At 48.4% G+C, this 19,933-nt stretch overlaps 1 protein-coding gene across 2 annotated transcripts in view; it reads right to left on the bottom strand.

Annotated features, from left to right (window-relative positions):
• kcc (solute carrier family 12 member kcc) overlaps positions 1-19,933 on the bottom strand; it is a 526,743-nt gene that overhangs the window by 166,636 nt on the left and 340,174 nt on the right. For both annotated transcript variants that reach the window (XM_050194347.3, XM_050194346.3), the window contains one exon: positions 18,128-18,235. In XM_050194347.3, coding sequence (XP_050050304.1) covers positions 18,128-18,235 — 108 coding nt within the window. The remainder of the gene's footprint in view (positions 1-18,127; positions 18,236-19,933) is intronic.

Genomic DNA, 19,933 nt, shown 5'->3' with positions numbered 1-19,933 from the left:
GGCGGGGCCCGTGACGTATGAGCCACGCGATCCTCCAGGAGAACGCAGAGAAGGAATTTAGCTTGCGGAGGCTAGAAGGGCGAAAGGTGGAGAGAGTCTTATATTGGCGGAGACGCACGCTTCCTGAAATCGTGGGTTTGCGGCACTGAAATATTTCTATATCGGCTGTTATTGAACCAATTAAAAAAATTCTTGCGGCAGAACGCTCCCAAACGGGCACGTAGCGACTTCGGTCGTTGCTATAGGGATGGCCGTACGGGGTGGCAACGTGCCAGCTATTTCTGCCCGCTGCACGTGTTCCAATCCAACCAGACGGGGCGCACTTCAGAGAACTGCGGATAACCGGCAGCCACGTGGCGCGGGGTCAGCTCAGGAATGTGCTACCCGCCAGCGCCACCCTTGACGGAGCAGAGTTCTACGAAGCCCTCTGACGTTGGCTCCGGACCTTTACACCTGTGTGTGTGTGTGCAACACGAGTATGTGAGCCCGCCTCCTCCAAAAGGGCGGGTCATCTTCGGTGACGTCGAACGGTGACGTCGAACGGTGACTGGACGAACGTTTCCGTTCGCTTGGAATCAAGGGGGGGGGGACAAGTGCTTATAAGCAGCGTTTGCCGGCTGCTAGTGCGCGCTCGTTGTCGTGCTCGTCGTAGTGAGCTGTGTGCTCGTTGTGTGCTCGTTGTCGTGCGAGAAATGCACTCGTGAGCTGTGTGCTCGTAAGCTGTTTGCTGTATGCGTCGTCTTGCGGGCTCCATATGGGAGTCACGCTAGACTGTCGATGTATGTCTTGTCTAAAATGTTAATATGTAAATAAATCCTGTTCACCGAGTTTTTCTCTACGACCTTCAACTCCTTCAAATGGTGGAAGCGGCGAGATCGTCCGACGACTCCTACACCTGGTTGACAAAGGAGGGATCGTCCGACAACTATTACAGCGTATAATCAAAATTTGCTATGTGGCCTATGAGGCACCCTTTAAGTGCTTGTTTTTTTTTTCTTCTCTCGCTTTCGACTTCGCGAAAACCTGGAACAGCAACCGCTACAGCGGGCACACTCGTGCACTTCCTGCTTGCATCTCACGTAGATGCATCTAGGAGCACAGCAAGCGAAGTCCACGGATGTGGCGTTATGATGCCTATTCGCATTTAATGTGTAAGCACGCATCTCTTTACTTTTCAGACATTACACGTTTATCTTGATTTCGTCCCTGTAATAATTACAGTAAATGTAACGCGATTATGTATGCCACAATGACTACGACGCATGATGATCGGACGACGAAAAATAAGAAACTCTCCTTAAAGAAAAACTTGCCAATTTAAGTGCATTGTGTTTCTCTGCTATTTGTAACCCCGTATTATCTGTCGCGATCACGAGACAAACGAAAAAAAAAATTATGTAGATCCCATGCACTGTGGGAATTGATGTAAGCGAAGCTTTTCCGTGCTGGATGCTTTCATTGGCGATAATTAGCGGTGATGTTGACGGCTAATGCTTAATTTCTTCAACGTTTAGGCTAATACGAGAGTGGTAAGTTGATGCTAAACGTTGCCTTGCGTGCACCACTGCTGTTTGTCTGCGTGATACACAGAACACACAGGGAGAGGTGTTTGCTTGAGGCGTTGTTGTGCGCCATATTTTATAACCTCTGAGAGGGTTGAGCGTTGTCATTTCCTCACATGGCACATCGCATTGTGGCAGAAGTATTAAACTGGAATTGGATTATGGGGCTGTGCGTGCCAAAACCACACTCAGATTATGAGGCAAGCCGTAGTGGCGGACTCCGGACTAATTTTGACACCGTGATGTTCTTCAAAGTGTCCCAAAATCTAAGTGCACGTGCGTTTTCTATTTTGCCCCCGTCGAAATGCGGTTGCCGCGATTGGGATCAAATCCGTGACCTCTAGCAATACCATAGCCGTAAAGCTAACGCGGCGGGGACAGAAGTGTTGATTTGACGGTCGACCGCTTCCGTAGTGTCTCCTGGACCCTGTGGTGCGCTTTAATTAATGCGGCTCTGCTTCTGCACGCCATGCGTAAGTTTGTTTGACTTACGCAGGGCGTGCTTGACATATTTGCTTGACAAGTTGCCCGCTTGACATATTTGCATGGCGCTTATTTTTCAGAAATAGCAGCAACGTACTGTACCGTGCCTTGAACTTAAGCTTATCCTGTTTCCCCCCAACCGCTGTCGTACAGTGGTGGGGTTTCCTTGCTTTCTCACGTCACTTCCCCCCGTTTCTTATGTGGGAACTGCCTCTTCTCCTCCTCCCCCCTTCTTCTCCTCTTCTTCTCTTCTCTGCAGTTCTATCTGCGTCCCCTCTGGCCTCGCACATTAGTAGAAAGGGAAGCGTTGTAGTTTCTGCAATACTTCTGAGGGGAGTCGTGGATAATTACAGCTGTCAAGAGGCTAATGTGGCGACGGCCGCGGAGCTCCAGAGGGCATTGTGCACACTCGATGCGGTGGGGTGAAAACTAGTTTCTCCCGTTGCCTTTCCTCTCTTACTCGCGCCTGAACCACTCCTCGAGGCGGTGTGCGCGATCGCAGCCCACAGCAGCAGCATTGGGAAAGCCGAAGGAAGAGGCAAAGAAAGCTTCGCTTTAAAAAAGGATGGAAAGGAAAAACAACTTCGGGGCAAATCTTACTAGCACGCTCGCGCGCAACGCGCGACAGCGCCCGTCGCGGTGTGGCGCCATGCACTATTCACGCAGCCATTATCGGGAACGAGGAGCGCGAAAAGCACGGTCGACACTTTCCGGCCGCAAAGGGGCGGGAGAGCGCAAAACGCACACAACGCTGTAGACAACGCAGAGGTCGGCCGCAAGCAGCCCGAAATGACCAGCGCTAGAGCAAACAGTGAGGGGAGGGGAGAAAAAGAAAGAACACGCGGCTGTTGGCGGCGGAGCGGACGGCTGGGAAAGCGGCGAGTCTGGGGAAAAGTAGGCGGGCACGCGTTTATGTCGCCGCGTACGACCACTCCCTCCATCCCGGCTCCGTAGAGCACGCCGAGACCGTAGCGTGACGCCAGTGGTTTGCTCTTTCCCGTCCATCACACAGTTGCTCGGCCTTCAAGAAAACATCCGAGACCCGACGGCGTCGGGCAAAAGAAATAGGACGAGTCGCCGCGCGTTGCACAGGAATTCAATATTTATAACTGCACATCGTTCGCCTTTCTTTTCGCCTTTGCCCTGGGAGCAATTTTCTCCAGACGAGAATGCTTTCAAAAACGGTGAGAGAGAGAGAGAGAGAGAGAGAGAGAGAGAGAGAGAGAGAGAGAGAGATGCAACAATAAAGGAGCATGCCGCAAGTGGAGATGTCCCGTCTCTCGTATTTCTACGTAGCGCGCTCCTTCTCCGTCCATTTTCCCGCACTTTTTTTTTTTCTTCCGAGGCAAGATGTCACAATAACTGGTCGCCTACACTGAATACAGAAACTTGGCGAGCGGAAGAGGGAACTTCCACAGTGTCGATACATATTCCTGCTTTATATAAATATTACCTATTGCAGTACTGCCATAAAATAAATTTACGAAATCGCGGTGCGGGTATACAGGAGATATACAGTACGACACGTAAACGCAGATTTATGCCCGCAAAAATACAAACGCTGGAAGCTACGATTGCTAGATGAACGTGACCTACCCCCTATTCTCTGTTTTTCTTCAAACAGACACGGGCCAGACGAAATCGCTGTCTTTCGGACAACGAATAAAAATATATACACGAGTTCGGCAGACGGTGCACATGCTCTGCAAGCAACTACACATTCGCCGCATTTCAAGCCTGCGCTTTTTTGTTCTGCGCTTCGCAAGCGTTCAACTCCATACACTTTAATAGCATTCGGACGTCGCAACCACACCATGTAACCACGAACGCACAAGAACGAAGAGAGAGAGAGAGAGAGAGAGAATGGACGGCAAAGTTGCGAAGCCAGGTTTGAACGAAGCAGGGCGCCGCGCACGACATCAAAGTTACTTTACGACTACACATGGCGAGCGCGCGGGGAAGTCGTTAGTAGAAATGACAGCAATAAAAATTTTCATACTTCATTGCATATTGACTCGAAATATAAGCCGACGCAATGACTTACGAGCTCTTTACGACGCGGCAAATTATATGCAGCAACACTCCCGAAGTCGTTAAAAAGATAAAAAATAAAAAGACCGACTACCGCGTGCACAGAGAATACGTATTGGCAGCCACTAAATGAGCGCCGCGACTGTAAAACTTATTTTAAACGCGGCCTCATTTTCGGCTCGCGCACTTGCGCCTGTGCGAAGCCGTTGCTCCATCCGGAAGCTTCGCGTCAGAATTCGACGATAGAACGCACATGCCACCTTATTCAACCCGTAAAATAGTTCGCCGAGGAAAAAAAAAAAGAATAAATGGACAGATAAATGGCACATCATTACGCGATAGCGGTGAACGAGTCCTGAGCTTTGTAGACAACGTCATGCAAATCAGGCGACACTGGACATGAAGACGAACTTGGTACCGTCTGTCGATTGAGAAACGAGGATAATGTGCACGAGCAAGAGCTCTTTTTACCCCAGTCATGAAAGGGAGACGCGCAAAAAAAAAAAAAGAACCTATTTTCTTCTTGTCAACTTTCGGTCGATCGCAGAGCTAAATTACGAACACTTAAACATTCTTTTCTCGGTTTTTCAGTTTTTTACGTAGATTCACCGATTTCTGACAGATGCGGCTTACAGCAGCGAAGTATTGCCTTTCTTGTGCACATGAAAAAAAAAAAAAAAAACGAACTAAAGCTTTGTAGCGAATATCGTCAAATAGGCAACTCTGCTTCACAACAACCGCAGCATGCACTTAAGCTTTGAGAGAAACACAAGTTGAGCTGAATTAGTAAAGCAATCTAAAAAAAAAAAAACGAAACCACTCTTACCGTGGCGATACGATTCGGTCTCAAGAATCACTATAGCACATCCCTAACTGATAGGGATATCAAAGTATTAGACAACTACACGAAATAAAGTCCGTAGCTTTATCGGCTTGATAACGCGGAAGAGAGGTCGAAACGAAAGTCGGGTGGTGACGCCGCTTGGAAGTTTCCGCATCAGTTCACAGTGACGTCACGGATTTTGACGGCGTCTGCTCGAGACTTGTTCCCCTTTTATTGACAAAGACTGAACTTAGCAAGTTTGGAGAACTTCTATAGCTGCGCCACGACGGCCACAGTGCAAGAAGATACAGTATCCACGACGTCATAATGACGTAACGACAATTGGGCTTCGGCGCGAAATTTCCACAGCCATATTGCCAAGCTATTTCCCCCATTTTTATTTATTTATTTATTTATTTATATTCTAGGAGGTTGGGGGGAGGGAGGGAGGGGGCCTTCATTTTCTGGTCAAAACATACTCTCGGGCTAGCTAGTTTTTTCGTGCCTCGGAAACGGCGCCTGACAACAGGTAGGACCAGCAAGGCGGCACTGAGACGATCACAAGGCGCACCCTGAAAGCTTACTTTCTTTAATCGCGAAGAATAAATGCAGGCTGACAAGCAATAAACCGAAGACACACATAAACACAAGCACAATGAATAAGGAAAAAAAAAAAAAACTACTTTGCGTTCGTGCCAGATCCCGACAGGAAGAAGCACACATCCATCTCTGATAGTACTACAGCGATCATGCTGAAACAAGATTCTCCCCGCCATTGAACGCGAATAGTAGATGTGCGTGAATATAGCAAACTTTCGAATAACGAATCGAATAATGTCCTACTCGATACGCCATTCGAATCGAATAGACTCTATTCGTAAATACGAAAGGTTCTCGAACATTTCAAAGCACCAACTACGCGCAATTTAACATAAAATTTGAGCAGAGCCATGATAAATTTCATCCACGTGGGCATAGACTTAGGAACTTGCGTGCTGGAGCAGCTTACGTCGTTCAGGGAGTCACACTTCAGACAGCGATCATACGCACTCTCCGAAGAGGCTCTGTGCATGTGAACAAACCATTTATTTGCTCCTAATAATCCATTCGTGTTTTTGATAAACATTTCATAGCGTACTATGTAATGACAGAAACTTGTTAACCTTAAGAATACTGGAATTTAAACATCGTTTTATATTAACTCTTGTAACGGCTCAGAATCATTCGACAACTATTCGAAAAATATTTGATATACGATTTGGTCTCAAGAATCACTATTAGCACATCCCTAACTGATAGGGATATCAAAGTATAAGACAACTACACGAAATAAAGTCCGTAGCTTTATCGGCGGTATAAACGCAGCAAACATTACTTTACTATTAAATTAATAAGCATGGTGTACCGCGCGCAAGACAAACATGAACAGATATCACTCGATGATCGTCAGTACTCGCTGTACAAAAACGCCCGTGTAACGCGCATAGGGCGCACGTTAAAGGACCACAAGTGTCCGAAATGAATCCGGAGTTCCCCACAACAGCGTCCCTCGTAATCAGATCATTGTTATGGCACGCAAAGCCCCAGAACCTATTTTAATCGTTTTAACAGTCTTCAGATCGTTAACTTCTCAACTTCAACCCACAAGTACACTTTGTCTCCCACGTCTATACATATGTCCCAGGGCACGTGCAAAGTAGATGGCGTCGTCACACACTGTCACAAAGCAACCATGTCATGCAGCGAGCTTGCTTGTTTGTTCCTCAAACCGTGGCGCTTACCCACAACGGGGAACTGGTCAAGCAGTTAATGAGAAGCGTGGCGATAAACCTTAAACGACAAGGTGACAAGGTATGGCAGGAATTGTACAAATAATATTGAAACAGACTACTTTTAAACATACTGACATTGGTAAGAAAAACGTATGAGTTTCTAACAGCACTGGATTCTTCTATCACGACCAGGCGCGGGCGCATGGTTTGGAATTAACCAAAATGTCGCAGTTTCGCCTTTTAGCACCGATTGTGATAGCAAATTAGTGGACAGGTACACGAAGCAAGAATAGCAGTTTAATCGGCCGCATAAACTAGTAAACATAGGCATCCTAACCAAATTAATAAGCATGGTGTCATGCGCACAAAAGCAAACATGAACACATCTCACCCGATGACCGCAGAAGCTCGCTGTCGAAACGCTGGAGTGAGCAAGCGCGGTAGTAGCTGCGAGCGAATTGACCGTCGGGCTGCGTTTCGCATCAACGCAAACTAAACTCCGAAATCACAGAGCGCGGCGAACTTTGCCCCCGTCATAGATGGCTTTCAAGATACAGCGGCCCGGGCGGGCGGGCGCGGCCGCCCGAAGTAGAACGAGCCTCGTTTCCCCACCCTCCACCTGGAGCCAACGCGCGGTGGAAGACGGCGCGCTTCCTCCCCGATTTCTTCCGCTGCGTGCGCGAGATTGAGCCGCGAACGCCAGATCACCCTCGCACGCTTTCATTCACCCACACAGCATACGGTGCGCGACGACGATTTTATCACCCTTGGACTTTATACGAAACCTCACGGCGACGGCAAAAATGAGCATGGAGTGCTCATATAATTGAATAATATACATATGTATATACGCATACATTTAGCGCCCGTCAGGATGAACCGAAAGATACTACGAGCACTTTGTTTTCTTCTTTCTTTCATGCTGGAATTCAACTCGGGCATATAGGTGGTCTATAGTATATATAGGTCTTCGTTTAATTCGTCAAATCATGTACGTCGGAATCAGTAATTAAAATATGTGTTCACCAGCGACCCTCTTAATTCAAAGCGCGCTAATTGGTAATAAATTTCAATGTGGAATGAACGAGAGCGAGAGAAGAAGCTAAAGTGCGACATTCCTTGGAGCGTCAGCAGCCCATGTAGCGGCAGCCGCTCACCATCACTGCAGGAGTTAAAAATAACCGTACTCGAGTTCCCCCCCTCCCATCTTCTTGATTGAACAAGAGGAGCTATCACAATGCCAGCAGGTCCAAAGTGATCCGGGAACAAAGAGAACAAATAGAAAAGCAGCGGAAATTACCCATCACTTTAATAATGAACCTGAAGCTCTGTTCCAGATCAGTCACGGACTGCCCAAGACTGAGCAAGGAAAATAACAAAAGACATTTGAGCTTGAAGACTATGCCCAAGGGGGTGCGCATTGAAAGAGAAAATGAAATATATCCGGCGTAGCAGGCAGTGAAAGAAATGCGCAGGGATGGAGAGCCAAGATAACTCTAAACGCACGCTCAGATTGCAAGGGTGCTTTGTAGTTGTTGGCACTCGGGTAATTTCCATCTTTTTCTTTCTTTAATCAAAACTCATTCCAGAAGACCGAATCGGATCGTTTCTTGCTTCAGCGTTTGTGTTTCCTGTATTTACGAGATGCGTTCATAAAGTTCGTAATATGTTACCTTGAATGAGTATATATTAAAGGAATACGGATTACAGGGAAGTTTCATGAAGCCGATCCCCTTCCTTTGAGAACCACCCAACAACCACACACACACACACACACAAAAAAAGCCGATGACTTTTAGAAGTTCCTCATTTTGAAGGCTGGAATCATTAAGCTTTGGGAAACACGCCCCAAGTCATCCTGCAAACGGTTTTCACACATTTGTCTCTTCAGAGGAAGATGAAAAAAATCGTTGGCCGGACGTGCAGGGTAAGCATGCGCGTAGTCACGGGGCGGACGGAAGCTATAGATAGCTCTGCTTAGAAACCTCTCCTGGCGCGATTTCGTCCTCGCTTTTGTTTTCGTAATTTTCGTTCTAAACCGCCGAAAGAAACGAATAAATGAATAATACGGTACTTTGTTATTATTATTATTATTATTATTATTATTATTTACTGAGTGAACACCTCTCTAGATCATACTGATGCATACACATATCACTCGTCAAGGGTGACCAAGCAGCCATAGAAGTCGCAAATCTCATTCTTGTGCAGCTGTAACTTTTCAATACTGCTTCCTTCGGGAAATGTTTTCGGAGCACCATGTGGACGCTGCAACGGCGCACTGCGCTCATACGACATTTGTAGCGTGGCGAAACTATTGATTGGCTTGCGCTTATGCTGGGGGCCGTTCTGCGCCCCAAAATTCCAATATTTGGGAGCCGCCTTACGAACTGACCATTGTGCAGCGCTTACAAAGAAGAGAGAAAAAAAGCTTTGAATAACGAAGTGGGTTCGTTCGTTAATTGCATGAAAGCTGCCTTATTTCATTCCACGCTGCAGACACTCGCAAGCGATGCGAAAGATTCGAGGCGTTTAAAACAACAACAACAGCAACAACAACAACAACGACGACGACGACGGCGACGACGATGACGACGCACAAAAACCTATTAAGGAATCAATAACCGAGAACGCGTCGGATTTGAGCGTCAATTACATGAGCTCATAAGGCGCCCGTAGTTTTCATGGATTCACACTTAAGACTCGTACAATGTCAACACAAAGCTGTTGGGTAATGTGCAGTCTTATAGCTGCATGTGCTTACAATAATACTTTAAGCACATAGAAAACGGTTGGCCGTGTAGTCTTGACACAATGTGCCAGCAGTGCTCCCAACACATATGGTATGTTTTAGCGACCACTGTCCCAGATTTTTAGCGATGCAGGATTCGAATGAAAATAACAATTTTCGTCGGCCAAAGTTTGGTAGCAGTGGCCGAAATCATAATTTGTGCACTAATCTCCTATATTTTTACAGAGCAACAAAAGCTCACTCATTAATTTTTAATGAATGACATTATGGGACATGGCCTATTTGCAGAATTGAAGCCAGCCAGTACTCAAAGCATAATATTTTGCTAAGAACTTAGTGCCTACCACCAGTTTAGAGAAATAAGTACTCAAAATACGCACTGAAAGGCATTGGTACTCCAGTTAACATTTTTCAGTACCGCATTTTTTGACAATGTTGAGACATTTCCTAGAACAGGCGATGCATTTCGCTGCTAATTTTGAGTATGCATTCTTCGAGATTGGCGCAAGGTACAGAGTTTCTATCAAAATGCTACGCTTTCAGAACTAGCTGGCTTTTAACTCCTTTACATATATATAATGTAAATAAGAATGCCAGTACAAAAAAATAAAGAAAAAAACAAACAAATGAATAAATAAATACTAGTCCACTATAGACATTATTTAAAAGTTAATTTATGAATTTTTGTTTATGAATTACATTAGCCATTATAGCGCTGTGATGTCCGCCGCTGGATGAGTGAAAACTCTCATTCCGGCTCATATTTGTATTAATGTCTTGAAGGGGCAGCGCAAAATGACGAAGACAGAAGGGAGGAACATACAGGACAACCCTTGCGCTGCCCCTTCAAGATGTTCAACCAGCACCGACTCGCCCAAATGTCGATCCTTCTCTTGTAATAATGTGGTCAAGGAAAGAATCATCTGGCAACCTCGCCAGGCGTTTGCACTACGCGACCATGGGATCGTCGTGTAGCCGAGAAATGCTGAGGGGCAAGAAGCGACCTGCGTCACGTACGATAACATGCGGCCGCACGGAGGTCTGAGCAATATGCAAAATGGCGCCGCCGGCTGGCACAGTGCACGCGTTTCCCGCGAGGGACCAGTCACACGTGCGAAGGCGCGCACGAACGACGATCGATAGGAACGGCGAAAGCTAGATGGAGCACAGCGAGAACCAGTTCTCGCGACGCGCCTATACTGCAGCCACCGACCACAATGCGTGAAATTAGGAAACCGCAAAACCGACCACATGGCCACGAACGGGCGATCACGGCAGACCACTCCGCTGGTTGCGCAAACTGCGAGCGTCCGGAGCTGAACAGCCGACGACGCAACGGCGCACAGCCACCGGAAACACTGCGCTGGCAAACACCGACACGGCAGTGGAACTCGCGACTGCGTCAACACGAGGGTAAAAAACTTTCAGGTGGGAGCCACAGTTTGCGAACAAGCAGGGGATTTGGTGCACGATCGAGGAGCGCTGCCTGCAGACCTCCTCTTTCGATCGCAGCGTCCGAACTTGTCCAATGCATACGAAATGACGCCCGCCGAGGAAGCTCCCGTTCCGTGTAATCGGATGATCGAGGAGCGCTCCGCAAAAGCTGCCCGTGAGGCGGCTGCAGCTGCTACGGCCGAAGCCCACCTCGGTATGGCTGCGGTGAGCGCTGAAAAGGCCCGCGCCGCACACGGGCTCGCTAATCAGACGGCGCCGCCCTAAGAGACACTAATGCCACGGACGACAATCGCGTGGGGTACAGTGTCGTCCGGATAACGTTGCGAGGCTCTCATCTTTCGAACTGCTACTTCCCGCGCCATTCCACCGCGCCTGCAGCACTATACATACACATAAATCAGAAGTGGAAGAAACTGACGTTAGCGCTGACACTACTCACGTCCCATTTTCCCAGTCGACGACGGACGCTTTCTGAACGACACGTATGTCGTGGGGGCATACCTCTAGTGAATACTGCCCGCGCCTTAGCAGACTCATTAGCCTCGTTTAAACGAGCCCTTTTCTTGTTTTCTTTTGTCGATTAGAGTTCGTAGGTTCGGTTTCAAACTACTAAAAAAGTTAGTCTCCCCGACAGTGAAACAGGTGAATACATTAGTATTCCATGAGCGCAGTAATCGCCATTCTGTCCGCTTTTCTGGCCAGACCTAGACTGAGCTTTGAAAGAATGACGAACACAACGCCAGCGCAGCGAACTCTCATTATGCGCAGGAGCTATGATGCGTACATATTTATTAATTTTGCTTACTGCAGTGTGCGAACGGTAAGAACTCGGTCACCCTATTTTCTAGTCCTAATTATCTTGCGTAACACTGATCCTGACAACCCGCACGAAGAACGCTACTTTAGAAACATGTCCAATGCCGGTTAATGGTATCTTTAACAAACGACACATGGTTGCACTAAAACGTACTCATAAGGCGATACGGCCTCGATGTTAACGGAGAGCGCACGTTACAATTATACGCAAATGACTACGCCGGATGCATGGCTGCTCATTAAATAGTCGCTTAGTAAAGTGGCGTCCCTGCATTCCACATTCGTCAGAATGCCCGTCGAAGCGGCCAATCAAATCCGCGACCTCATGCCCGTGTAACAGAATGCCACTGCCGCTAAGGGTCTGCGCGATCGGTAGCGCAGCGTTTGGCGAAGCGAAAGCTTACTTTGCAGCTGCTGCGGGAGCCCCAATCCTTTGGAGAAGACTGCACAACGACCGCGGACGACCGGCGAAACACCTCGTTAGTCGAATCCACAAACGGTGCACACACACCGTTCGCCACTGGCCATACGGCGCACTAGGCACAACATGCTCGACTGAGTAACACGCAGACGGCAAACGCGGCGTGTACGCTGTAATCCACTTCCGTGTGCGCCGCGAGAAGCAGCTCAAATCGTTGAACCTGAAACGGCGGCGCCCCTTCGGCATGCAAATGAATTCTTGCCCCTCTTCCACACGACGCTACGGAGCCCGGCCGCGCGTATGCAAAGCAGCGCAGAACCTCCGCAATTCTTTTCTTCCTCCTTTGTCGCTCGATATGACGCAGGATCAGCGTTCCGCGCGCTCATTAAAGTATTATACCACGACCGTCGCGCGAGCTCGGCCACATGGAAATGCGCGGAACACGTGTAATTATAGAGCTTAATGCGAACCCTCGTGAATCAAGCTACAATGCATTAGTTGTAGGGCGAAGCGGAAGGCGCACGACACGACTCAGCCGTGCGTCGAAAGTTACAAAACATTAACGGATCGCGAGCGGGGAGGCACAAGGCCCATCTTAACGGAAACATAGGGAGGTTTCCAGCCCTCTCGAAGGATAAGTACGAAAGCCTCGCGGGAGGCACTGTGCTGGTTATTTTGCTGTGTTCCAGCGCTGATCCTGGAGCTGGCTCTGCCGAAGACACTTAAATCTTAATAGGTATCCTTACGTCACTGCGGGTCTGCCAATAAGAGACGTAAAGAAATGGTGGAGTGTTTCAGTCGGCGTTAGACCTACGTAAACTTGGGGACTTCGAATGCAAAATGCAACGCTGACACGGTCGCGAAGCACATGAACAGGGCACGGTCTGACGCGCTTACTTTCAAAATTGTGTCTGTAACGACGGTGTATAACATGACACAAGCAATTTGCTATTTTATATTCGACACCCAACGCACAGCGGTCAGAAATGCGCGTTGCAATTAAATTTTTTTTTTTGCGATGTCTTTGCCAGCAGCATATGGAAAAAAACTCGAATATCAAACTTTTCGAATACGAATTGAACACGAATATTTAGCATCGAATATCGAATCGAATATCGAATAATGATATGGGCCGGAATTTATTAGCAAGTTGGCTTATTTTAACATCTTGGAATAGTGAAATTACATTGTCATCGTTAAAAAAATTTAACTAGTAAGCCGTTATACTAAAGGATTGTGTATTTGGCTCATGTTAGCTTTGGAAAATTGAATGATTTCGGCTGTGCCTTATTATACCGCATCAATTTCCCGTAGACTAAGAGCCATTTGACCCTGTAACAGTCATCACTCGTCACATTTGCTGTCAAGCAATAAGCTCAGGACTGGGGGTGGAACCTGCAAAAGAGTGCACCCCCGTTGTTCGCAAACCCGTTCCCTTGCTAATGAGAGTCTAGAAGCATCTTGTTCTTTTTTGCGCAGTTTTTCGTTGTTCGCTAATGAGAGGCTTGATTTCCTGTACAGCTTATGCGTCCAGTGGCTAAGAGTTTATTACAGGCGAAATTTCGCCAGCACCACGAAATTACAGCAAAATTCAGCACAAAATCAGACGCGCTTTCTTACAGTAGACAAAAATAAACGCTAAGAACCATGTTTGCTCTCGCACAGACCGCAATATGTTGCATTCGTTTCGAATATTCGTATGCGATGGAATATTCGAAAGTTTTTGAATCGAATACGATCGAATATTAAAAAATATCAATATTCGAAATTTTCGAATATTCGCACACCCATAGAAGAAAGCAATCGATGTTGCCATCGATATCTTCACATAGCTAAGCCCGAAGGCATACTGAGTGACGATAAGTTATACTACAGACTAAATATCAACGAAACGTCTACTCGTGCATCAGGACACCCCTTACACCTCTAAGACACAATCACGAAGTAAGTTTTGGATGACGAATTTATCACCTGTCCAGTTTTAAACACGCAAGCATTTCTATGCCTACCCAGCGAGGAAACCCGTCCGTCCGTCCTTCACGTAAGATTATCGCTTTCAAGATAGGGCCCGCAGCAGCGAGCGAATTGACCTTCATGCTGCATCTAGCTTCAACGCGAACTAAGCGGCGAGACCACAGCCCACACGGAGCTATCAGCACTGGGCTCACACTGTCTCCATTGCAGATCGTTTTGAAGATAGAGTCCGCGCGTCTCGTTTCAACGCGAACTAAACGGCGAGAACACAGCGCATACGGAGCTACCAGGGGCGCTACAACGTAAAGCTATTCCGAACTTTTCTATTACAATTCTGCAATCATCCCTCCGCCATTGGCCAATAACATTTTTAACCACCCCCGATTCGCGTGTCTGTCACGCGACGTCACGAAAACCGCGGTGACTCCCCATCTGATATGATATGAACACGTTGATTATGCATGACTGCAAAGAACAAAAGAAAAATAGTTATTTTTGATTCGTCGCCTTTTCGCCGTTAGACATCGGCTATTGGTCTAAAGTTTTCGGGCTGCACCCACTTCACCTGCCTGTCACGCTACGTCACAAAACCGCGAAAACTCACCGCGTCAAAGTGACGTGTACGCGTTAAAAATGCATTAATATGCCGAACAAAACAGAATTTTTGTCTGAATACCCACAGGCTGTCCCATTCCGAAAGGAATAAAATATTGCTGCCGCCGATCACTCAGGCAGTGACTACTCGCACTGTCAGGAACGGCCTGCAGAGATGCCGACAGGCAAAGTTTTTCTCAGCCAGCTGCAGCTGCGAGCGTTGCCAGCTTCCCCGAAGAGAACCATGGAAGCCTACCACAATTGCTGCAGTGACTCATTTCGTAGGGACCTCGAGGTGCCGCTTCAACACCCCCTCGGCGCCGTTATGACTAACCGCGATCGGCGGACCAACTATTGTTACTGAACCCGCCACCGCCGACCTCGTCTGCTGTGAGCCAGGGAGTTCCCGAGGGAATGCATCTGGCGGCAACGCCGCACGCGCCTTTCAAGACGCAAGACAATGGAGAACCGGGGGCCAAGCGGCGGGGGTCAGCTTGGGGAATAAGAGGCGCCTCCTTTGGTCAAGAAGTAAGCACCGAGTTCTGCGAAGCCCGTCTGGCCTCGGTGGGGGCAGTGAAAGCTGTGCGTACGTGTGTGTGTAAGCCCTGCCGCTCAAAGGCGGCTCGGCTGCGATGCCGAACGTTTTTCCCTCACCTAGGGATCTAGGGAGAACGCAGTGTTTATAAGGAGCTGTTTTTCGCTGCTAGGGTGTGCTCGAGAAGGCGCTCGTCATCGTGCTCTGTGCTGCGTGTTTGGAGCTTCGTGCTCGCATGTTGTATGCTTCGTCTTGCGTGCTCCATTTGGGAGCCACGCTAGACTGTCGAATGTCTCTTATTTAAAATGTAAATATCTCTAAATAAACCCTGTTCACCTAGTTCCTCCCAAGTTCCTCCCTACGACCTACAACCCTCACAATTGGTTACCAGCGGTGGGATCGTCCTCCAACTCTTACTGCACCTGCCGGAGAGCATGGGTTTATTTGCGTACAATAATACTTCTTGGGTGGGTGTGTAACGTTTTCGAGCACTTTCCACAAGTTTACGACCACGCTCAGCCAACTTTTCTTTGCTGATGATCCTTTTTAGCGGCATTCTTAACCTTCCGTTGGATGCCGCCGCGGTTTTCGACGAGCCACCCAAAGCTAAGGGAAAGCGGACCAATCGCAGACGCCGTACCACCCTCTTTATCCGGTTATCGATTTTCAGTGCACTGGCTCGGCCTCATTGAATCCCTCTCCATTTGAGCCGTGCTCCTCGCCTCTTATCAGCCAATTAGATAAGACAAGCAGCTCAGTGTAGGCAATGTTATTCCTTTTTAAAGCAAACAAAAGTGCCCTCCTATAAACGAGGAAAGCGTTTGATTGGTCTTTTTAAACAACCCTGCGAGACACCGCCCGATGCGTGCGTCGGCGGTTACGCAAATATGGCGTCAGGAGATTGGAATAAAAACATATCGGAATAGTTTTACGTTATAGGGCCCCAGCACTCAGCAAGCCCTATACGCATCGCAGATTGCTTTCAAAATAGTTGCCCGCGCGGACTCGCCATACACAGCCGCCGCCCCCGGAGTACGGTTCATCACCATATATCTTCCTCCGTGTGTAGCCAGTATATAAGATGTAACAATTCTATTCGACCCCCCGCGGCATCGAGTCTGAGCACGTGAACATGGGAATTCCCGCAGCGAACACAGGAGCCGTGTGGAAACTCGTTCCCCTGCAGGTCCCGCCACACAGCGCCCGGCAGAGGGTGCAACCAGGCAGGGGTGCAACGTCCCCGGTTGGGTCGGACCGGTGAATGCGCGCTGAAACACCTATCAGGCGGTTTCCGGCTAGAGTGGCTGGCATTCGAGCGAGCAGCCATCGGGCCGTCACGGAACCAATCCTCTGACCCCGGTCCATCATCTGCATGAAATCGCTCCATACAGCGCTGGTGCTGAACACCGACGGCGGCGGGTTTCTAGCATCTTCGGGACGGTTCATCATAGTTGATAATGGTTCGACGCGTATGAATAAGGCGCTAAAGAACAATAACGGCTTGTAATGATCGGAACGTCATCAGCGCACCTAGCGGTACCTGCAGTAGTTTGCTTACGTCATCAATTCACCTTGCGCCGCCGTCCTCAGCAGTTCATGTCGCCGCAGCGCTGTCGTTATACTGGTCGCATCCAGTTTCATAACATTGATGATGAAACCGGGCAGTGTGGTCATAAGTGGCACAATGCTCACACATATACTTAGACAACTTCCACAGAAGTTTCTGCGTCAATTTTTTAAAATTACAATTACGATTTCCTTCTGGCTACTTTCGTAAAAATAAGGCGATTTGAGACCTTCGAGTGCACGTAAGACAACGAAAAAGGCACCAAAATGAAGCTTCGACCGAAAAAGACGCCCCACGTTAGCGTAGAGCTATGTACGGAGCAGCAATAATGCGTAATTATACGAAATGAAACCCTGCTAAGTGCGCCCGTTACAAGTGCGCATGCCTAAACCCGGAACCGGAAGCGTGGTTTTTACTTAACGAAAATATAAGCCGACACCGAAGACAGTGCAATCTAACAATGTGGGCCGATCCCGAAAGTTCTACAGTCTAAACAACAAACCACAAGGTACAGTAACGCGTCAAAGGATAACTTGTCTTTCTATACGTCAACCGTTAATAAAAAGCCCTCTTTTAATTTTTCTTTCCCTATTCACGAGCTGATGTATTGCGGCTGCGGCCCGATATTAAGCTTCGGTATTATACGCGCACACTGAACTTTGTTATATGGAGGAACCGGATCTGTACAGTGACACATGGGCGAACGAACCGTTCGCAAGGCTGATTATTCTCCGAATACAGACGATTCGGGAAAGTCTCAGAAATCACATCCACTGTAAAGTTCGGTCGAAAGAGTCCCGACTCCTCTTGAGTCATTCGCAGTACTAACTGCCAGTGACTGCGAACGACGATCCATACGTCAGCCCGAGCTGTTCGGAGAACGGGTCGAGTCGGGCTGTCGTTTAAACGGGAGGTCGTGTAGTGCTTAATCTGTGAGACACAATGCGCAAATAAACGTGCTGCATTTATGTAGAAATTAATCAGGAAAACAAAGCAAATACAGTGGATTTCGCATAAACGAAACGAACTTAAACGGAAATTCCGGCTAAACGTAACGATAATAACTTTGGTTGAGCGTTCAGAGGCACAATGTAAACGAACTTACCATAATGGAACGGAAATGTTTGTGAACTGGCGAGTACACCCACCGAAGCGCGACGCCAATCATACTAACACACAAATCAAAAGTTCGCTGAGCGCTCAACGTCTGGAATTGGCACGAAATCTGGCGGCAAGCTGAAGGTGTGAACTGCGAAACGACGATGCCTGCCGGTATTGCCTACTACGGCAACTTCCAAAATCCACAAAGGAACGTGCAGAGCGCGCTCGGCGGCACACTCACCTTGGGAGCAGCCTGGGCCTCTTCCCCCGCGACAGACGGGATCGCCACTTCGTAGTTGGCCAGGCTGCTGAGCAATGTAGCCACCCTTGGACGGTCGGGCATTTCCTCCTGCAGCGGCGAAGAGAGATGCACGATTAGGAACACTGCTGCCGCGTCCAACACGCGCACTTGTAGCCTCTTTCCACCTGCCGGCACCGATCCACGCTGCCGGCACCTGCGCGTTTCGGGGCAAAATTAATGAATGAATGAACGAATTTTATTGAAAAAGGGATGGCTCCTTGTAAGTCGGGGGGCAAGAAGATGAGGAGGGTATAAAGAGGAGGGGCGGGAGTGAACCCCACCACTGACGCCGAAGATGAGACGCTCCTCAGAACGTCAACGCCCCCGGCGGAAACAAAAGGTCTCATCTTGGCCCTGAAGACGCAGATCCGGGCAGCCATGCCAGTCTTCAGGGTGTTACAGCTGCCCCCAGTTGTTACGGGGACGGGTGTTACGGGGACGGGTGTTTCGGCGACTTTCAATAGCGTCTGCTTGATGCTCGAACCAGATTGACCATCGGAGAGGCTCCGGCAGGGAAGACAAGATGAAGTAAAAACAAATAACATAAGTTTAATACATCGTTAGGGGTGAGCGGTGCGCTCCAACACAAAAAGTACAGAAACGTTCGGCGTGCGTGCTCCTGCATGCAAGGTGTTAAGAACGGCCAGCTGCAGTACAAGTTTGCCACCCGCTTACGACTATGGCGGCAACATCCCGGCGCTGTTAAGAACGGCGAGCTGCAGTGCAAGATTGCCACCCACTTACGACTATGACGGCAACATTCCGGGAGCGTCGCCGCCAACTTCTAGCCACAGCGTGACTAAATCGACTTTGTGACGGAATGAGTTCGGCAGGCCAACTATTGTTCCCAAACTCCCCAACGCGCTACCCGGAACGGCTTCGAGTTCTACGGGGCCCCTCTGACGTCGGTTCCGGAAATTCGAACGTGTGTGCATTTGTGCGTGTAGACCGTCCTCCGGAGAGGCGGCTAGTTTGCGATCACCAAACGAACGTTCGCGTCGCCTTGTATCGCGGGAGGACCGAGTGTTTAAAAAGTGCTGTTGTGCGGATGCTCGACACACTTCTCTTAAGCAGTCATGTTGGACTGAGACTCTCTCTCAAGCAGTCATGTTAAACTGATGTACTTCCTCAAACAGTGATGTTAGACTGATATAAATACTGTAAATAAACCCATATTCCTCGTTCTCGATGAGAAGCAGTGCTTCCCTTCATCAACGTCCTCAGCGTGGATAAGTTGGACGACGGCATGGGTCAGCTACTTTCGAATTCATGCCGGACTCCAATCTTGACAACGGATCAGGGGCGATGGGATTGAGCCCTCAATCCTGAGAACTGGCTGACAGCGGTGGGATGGACTTTGCGATGTGGTGCTGTGACTGCGGTGAGTGCTTGGTTCTTGCTTTGACTCTCTAGGCTTCATTTTGTTGTTGTATTTAGAACAGTAGGGAAGCTAGATTGTTGAGTGTTAGCTAGGTTGTGTTTTCCTAGCTAGATTTAGAGGGCAGAATCAAGGCAGTAAAGCAGCAATCATGGAGTTAAGGACACTGCTGAGAGACGAGTTGTTGATTGTTGGTGAGGAACTGGGCCTAGACGTACTCAAGGAAATGCTAAAATCAGAATTATTGGAGCTAATTTCCAATCAGGCCAGTGAGGAAGAAATTGAAATGGGATTGGAACTTCTCAAAAAGAGAGAGAAACGGGAAAGAGAAAGAGAAGAACGGGACAGAGAACAACGGGACAGAGAAG

The sequence above is a fragment of the Dermacentor andersoni genome, chromosome 1, assembly GCF_023375885.2.
Source record: "Dermacentor andersoni chromosome 1, qqDerAnde1_hic_scaffold, whole genome shotgun sequence".
Lineage (NCBI taxonomy): Eukaryota > Metazoa > Arthropoda > Arachnida > Ixodida > Ixodidae > Dermacentor > Dermacentor andersoni.
The sequence above is the reverse complement of the archived record's forward strand: the minus strand, read 5'-3'. Positions and strand labels throughout refer to the sequence as shown.